The sequence below is a fragment of the Borostomias antarcticus genome, assembly GCF_949987555.1.
Source record: "Borostomias antarcticus genome assembly, chromosome: 30".
Taxonomy (NCBI): Eukaryota; Metazoa; Chordata; class Actinopteri; order Stomiiformes; family Stomiidae; genus Borostomias; species Borostomias antarcticus.
In genome coordinates this window covers 5,415,422-5,421,874 of record NC_140263.1, presented here as the reverse complement: position 1 = coordinate 5,421,874, position 6,453 = coordinate 5,415,422, and the positions used below count along the sequence as shown (strand labels likewise).

The window sequence follows — 6,453 nt, the reverse complement described above, 5'->3', positions numbered from 1 at the left end:
GTCATCAGAAGTGTGTCCTTGGGACATTACTGCAGTACATGTGATAACAACACCCTTTCAAATGAACCCTGGCCATCCTGGTCTGGGATCAGTGCTTTCACTGGTGTGCAGAAGCTCAGGGTCACGACTGTCTTGATGGTTTCATTGGTTAGAGTTTAATAGATGAAGCTTATAACGTGATAGAAGAGCAATCAGCTGACAGCCACTTAGATCGTGATAGATTCTAGTTACTCAAATGTGAAACTTTATTTTGATAATCTGCTGGCATAGCAGTAGGCACTATCATTTGTGCACACACACACACACCCTTCCCCCTCACCCTGCACCAGTCTGTTGGTCACCGGACAGAGACTGTGATTGAGCTGTTGCTATAGTGTGTGTGACCATGGCCTAACCCTGACCCTAACCCTGACCCTAACCCTGACCCTAACCCTAACCCTGACCCTAACGCTGTAAGGCTGCTGTGCTCCGTCCTGAGGAGAGGGAAAGGGAGGGACCCAATCAGACCAGTTGTTTCTGCACCATGGGAGCAGTGCCAAACCAAACCCACTGACCCCCGTCTCTCTCTCTCTCTCTCTCTCTCTCTCTCTCTATGCCATCAGGAATAAAATGACACAGCACACCACGCTGAAACCTGAAACACCAACGGGAGGAAGAGCAGGTAAGAGGAAACAGGAGGATGATAAATCTGTGATGAGTGGAAAGATGAGAGGAAGACAGGATCAGGGGGGAAGAGGAGAGGGACATCTGAAACAGTCGTACACAAAATGGTGGTTTCTTTATTGGTTGTGTGAGAGTGGTGGTGCCCTCAACACAGGGCTCATTCAATGCCAGATAGGCTGCGCTTCTCCACGGTTGGGTGTGGGGGTGAGGCAGACTATAGTGAGTGAGTGTTGGGGTGAGTGGAGGTGAGGCAGGGTGTAGTGAGTGTTGGGGTGAGGGGGTGAGGCAGGTTGAGGTGAGTGTTGGGGTGAGGGGGTGAGGCAGGGTGTAGTGAGTGTTGGGGTGAGGGGGTGAGGCAGGGTGTAGTGAGTGTTGGGGTGAGGGGGTGAGGCAGGGTGTAGTGAGTGTTGGGGTGAGGGGGTGAGGCAGGGTGTAGTGAGTGTTGGGGTGAGGGGGTGAGGCAGGGTGTAGTGAGTGTTGGGGTGAGGGGGTGAGGCAGGGTGTAGTAAGTGTTGGGGTTGGGGTGAGGGGGTGAGGCAGGGTGTAGTGAGTGTTGGGGTGAGGGGGTGAGGCAGGGTGTAGTGAGTGTTGGGGTTGGGGTGAGGGGGTGAGGCAGGGTGTAGTGAGTGTTGGGGTGAGGGGGTGAGGCAGGGTGTAGTGAGTGAGTGTTGGGGTGAGGGGGTGAGGCAGGGTGTAGTGAGTGTTGGGGTGAGGGGGTGAGGCAGGGTGTAGTGAGTGTTGGGGTGAGGGGGTGAGGCAGGGTGTAGTGAGTGTTGGGGTGAGGGGGTGAGGCAGGGTGTAGTGAGTGTTGGGGTGAGGGGGTGAGGCAGGGTGTAGTGAGTGAGTGTTGGGGTGAGGGGGTGAGGCAGGGTGTAGTGAGTGAGTGTTGGGGTGAGGGGGTGAGGCAGGGTGTAGTGAGTGTTGGGGTGAGGGGGTGAGGCAGGGTGTAGTGAGTGTTGGGGTGAGGGGGTGAGGCAGGGTGTAGTGAGTGTTGGGGTGAGGGGGTGAGGCAGGGTGTAGTGAGTGTTGGGGTGAGGGGGTGAGGCAGGGTGTAGTGAGTGTTGGGGTGAGGGGGTGAGGCAGGGTGTAGTGAGTGAGTGTTGGGATGAGGGGGTGAGGGGGTGAGGCAGGGTGTAGTGAGTGTTGGGGTGAGGGGGTGAGGGGGTGAGGCAGGGTGTAGTGAGTGTTGGGGTGAGGGGGTGAGGCAGGGTGTAGTGAGTGTTAGGGTGAGGGGGTGAGGCAGGTTGAGGTGAGTGTTGGGGTGAGGGGATGAGGCAGGGTGTAGTGAGTGAGTGTTGGGGTGAGGGGGTGAGGCAGGGTGTAGTGAGTGAGTGTTGGGGTGAGGGGGTGAGGCAGGCTATAGCGCCACCTGTGAAAGACTGACAGAACAGTCAACCCATATCTGGATCGTGTGACTCTATCGTTCCGGTAGTCTCTCTCCAATGGGAGCCATTGTCCCATGATGGAATGGACTGCTGGTGAGGGGGGATGGAGAGATGGATGAAGGTACACAGGGGTAAGGAGGAGGGGGCAGTCTCTTTCTCTCCATCTCGTCTCGGTGCCTCTGGAAACAGCCTCACTTCTTGGCCTTTCCCTGGGCGGCCACCGCCTCCATAGCCTTCCGCACCGTCTCCTCATCACCCAGGAACTGCATGGGTTTGACCGGCTTCAGGTCCTCGTCCAGCTCGTACACGATGGGGATGCCCGTGGGGAGGTTCAACTCCATGATGGCGGCGTCGGACATATCTGGGTGGACAGACAGAGGGATGAAGAACAGGTTCAAATTCAGCTAACAGCGGCCAACGTTCATCGCAAACATGTTTTCTCCAAACGGTCACATTTGAACGGCTTTTAATGAACGTTTCAAATAGTTCGCATAAACGCAACAATGTTCCAAAATACCGTTAGGCTACAAGTCCAAAGACATCCAATTAGGAGCCAGAATGATTTTTTTTTTTTTTTACGTTCAGATATTGGACCCGTTCTGCACGTCCACAGACGTCTTAGAGGGGTCCAAGCCAGACGTGTGAATATTGAGGGGTCCAGCAGACGAACACACGGGGTTCAGGACCGACGGACGTTATTAAGACCTGATCTGAACGTCTCCCTGACGTTGCGTGTTTGCTGGGTATGTTCGCTGGGTTTGAACGCACCCCAGGTTAGGGGTGGGAGCTGAGAGGGGAAGAGGTCATTCAGCTGTACGGAAGGTCAGACGGAAATGTCCGTGCCCTTTATCCTATTACGGAAGCTGATAGATGAATGCATTTATGCTCAGTATTTAAGGAGGAGTCATTCTAACTTTACTGCATGTCTGCTGTCCCTAGAAAGCTGTCACGTGTTAGCCAACAACATCTTGCTCACTGTATAGAACCTGGAATGCCTTCAATCAATCAATCAATCAATCAATCAATCAATCAATCAATCAATCAATCAATCAATCAAAGCTTTATTTGTATAGCGCATTTCATACCCAGAGGCAACACAATGCGCTTTACAGAGAACAAGGGAGGTGGGCATACGACCCACTCTCTACATATTCCAGAGGGAAGCAAAAAAACAGTAATCACCCGGGGGCCAGATAAGTGAGCTGTAAAAATTCTTCCCTGACCCCTCTCAACAAGGCGATCGAGGTCGCCTTGGTGGCCCAGTAGATCAGATCATATAAACATTGACCTCTCCCACATGGGCCCGATTGAAGTGACCATCCTCTCAGCCCTCCTTAGCCCTGACCTTTCCCTGGTCCAGCCTCCCCCCCCCTCCCCCTGCAACCCTGTCCATCTCACCCCCGTGACCCCGGTCCACTGCTCCCGGAGAATGCGGGACCTTCAGCGCGGAAAGGCCGCGCCTGTAACGGAAACCGAGCCCGTGGCCTTTTAGCACCGCCGCCGAGCTTGGGGTGAAAGTCCTGGCTATTTATAGAACCTCTGTAAGTCTGGGACCGTGTGTGTGTTCTCATGTGATGTCTGTTATAGTTCCAGTAGTTTACTGATGTTCCACATAACAGAACGTGTATCAGTACTACTACTCTTTGTAGGCTGTAGGCTGCTGGTTTTTCAGTCTTGTGTTGCGAGGTCTGTGTTATATCACGAGATGTGTGAGTTGAACAGGACAGGCCTTGGGTCTGGAATCTTCTGGAAGCCTCTAACATGTTTCCTTGCATGCTCTGTCGTTTCAGACTGTCCCTCCTCATGATGTTGCCCTGTGGTAGTTCAACCAACATTCATCTTCTATCGTCTCGCTCTCTCGTTCCTCACCTCTCTCTCTCTCTCCCCTGTCTTTCCCTCTACCCTGCCCCGTCAGGCAGCCCATAATACTCACCCTCTAAGTGCTTGACGATGCCGCGGAGGCTGTTGCCATGGGCAGCGATGATGACGTTCTTGCCGGCCTTGATCTCGGGCGCGATGACGTCGTTCCAGAAGGGCAGGGCTCGGGCGATCGTGTCCTTCAGACTCTCGCATGTGGGCAGCTCACCTGCCTTCAGGCCCTTGTAGCGCCTCGACTGGCGGGGGGAGGAACAGCAGCTGTCAGACCGATTGTGTGTATTATCACAGCAACAGCTGTCAATTCAATTCCGATTCATCGATGTGATGTGTCACTTACACATCCTATAGGTGTAATATACAGTGAAATTTAATTGCAGCAGTACATGCAGCTGCTGAGTAGTGTTATGTAAGTGAACTAGCCGGATAACACGTCTACTTCAGATCAGATTTCATGATAAACTCATGATAGATTGAAAGTTTCAAAACAAATCCCTCTTTTTCACATAGAACATTTTTGCTACCACAATTCACTACAGGCTTAACTTGAATGTGCCAGCAAAGCCTTTTATGGAAGTGTTTGGTTCAATCATGATGACCTCTGACCTTTTTTAACACGTCTTATACGAGGGTAATTTTACACATAGTTGTTTGGAGCCGGTCAAGATCATCATATACTTTGAACCATGACCTCATGTAAACTCCGAAGGCCTGATTCAACATGCAGTTTCCAAAAGAGCTTCACAAGCACCCATGGAAATCAACACCTCAAGACAATGAGAGAAATCCCCCCTCAGAATCACCTCGCTGATGATCTTGTGGTAACCATGGTCTTTGTCCATGGGGGGCGGGGGCACGTCGAAGGAACGCCGCCAGATCTTAACCTGCGCGTCCCCGTGCTTCTCCGCCGTCTCCGCCTTGTTGAGGCCCGTCAGCCCGCCGTAATGCCGTTCGTTGAGGCGCCAGGTACGGTGCACGGGGAGCCACATCTGGTCCGTGATCTCCATGATGGTCCACAGGGTCTTCACCGCCCTCTTCAGCACCGAGGTGTAGCACACGTCGAACTTCATGCCGGCCTCTTTGATGGCGTGGGCGCCGCGCCGCGCCTCCTCCACGCCCTTCTCGCTGAGGTCGGCGTCGAACCAGCCGCAGAAGCGGTTCTCCTGGTTCCAGCCGCTCTCCCCGTGGCGCACGATCACCAGACGATGGACGGCGGTCATGTTGTTCGCAGACGAGATAATCCCTGATCCAAACACGCGAGGCACAACCCTCCGATGTGGCGCACACACACACACACTCTGACAGTGAGCGCCGAGCAGATATGCCGCTCTCTTTTTATAGCACCCTAGAATGCGACAGCGCGTAACAGATGGTCGTCCACTGCTGTCCGCCAATGAGGACGCTTCACCCTCTGACAGACAGCAAGCTGCAGCCAATAGGGCGGAACTACTGGTGGGCCAGAGGGACATCTCCTGTCTGGAAAGGGCAAGGGTCAAGGACTAGGCCAAAATAGCAACATGACTTTTAAACATGACTTTTAAACTTTAAGCTTTTAATCACAGTTACTATAGCTGTAGAAGTACCAGAGTGTCTAGGTGACAATGAGAGTATAATTACCCTAAAACATTATTAATGTACAGAAAGATTCAGAACAGAATAAACATATTTCAGTGTGGAATATCAGCTGAATACAATACATAGAATGCCCCCCCCACACACACACACACACACATACACACACACACACACACACACACACACACACACACACACACACACACACACACACACACACACACACACATAGCTATCCCAGCTACTATAACGAGGGCATGGGAGAAATTCTACCTAACCTCTGAAAATGACTATAGATATTAAAATATATCCGCATAATGTACATTCAGGGCCAGTACAATTCTGCTCATAGTGCATTTAATCTGACCAAATCTGAGCCCAGACTTTTAAGGTCTAGTCAATACCCCATCCCTTCAAATCGAAATGATGTATGAACCTCACGGACAGAAGACAACAATAAAATATTAAGTGAATTCTAGTCAGGCAGCCATCCAGCGTATAACGTTCAGGAGCCTCAACGTGGCGCCGTTATTGCAATGCAGAGAGATGGAGGAACTCTCATAGGTTGCTGCAGAGAGCCAGAGATAGAGAGAGACACGAAACAATACAGAAGTAACCTGAGAAAGAGAGAGAGAGAGGAGAGGGGGGGAGAGAGAGGGGGAAAGAGAGAGGGAGAGAGAGAGGGGGAGAGAGAGAGAGAGAGGAGAGAGAGAGGGAGGGAGAGGGAGAGAGAGAGCTGGAGTGAGAGAGGGAGGAGAGAGAGAGAAAGGAGAGAGCGGGAGAGAGAGGGGGAGAGAGAGAGGGAGAGAGAGAGAGGGAGGGAGGAGAGAGGGGGAGAGATAGAGAGAGAGAGGGAGAGAGAGGGAGGGAGGAGAGGGGGAGAGAGAGAGAGAGAGAGAGCGCTGGAGTGAGTGAGGGAGAGAGAGAGAGAGAGGGAGAGAGAGAGGGGGAGAGA

At 52.5% G+C, this 6,453-nt stretch overlaps 1 protein-coding gene across 1 annotated transcript; it reads right to left on the bottom strand.

Moving 5' to 3' along the window:
- Positions 1 to 2,239: 2,239 nt before the first annotated feature.
- Positions 2,240 to 5,143, bottom strand: pgam2 (phosphoglycerate mutase 2 (muscle); the record flags this gene model as incomplete). The annotated part of the gene is made up of 3 exons (XM_084460236.1): positions 2,240 to 2,409; positions 3,982 to 4,162; positions 4,727 to 5,143. 3 exons carry the CDS (start codon positions 5,141 to 5,143, stop codon positions 2,240 to 2,242), a joined length of 768 nt encoding a protein of 255 aa, XP_084316362.1.
- Positions 5,144 to 6,453: the final 1,310 nt, after the last annotated feature.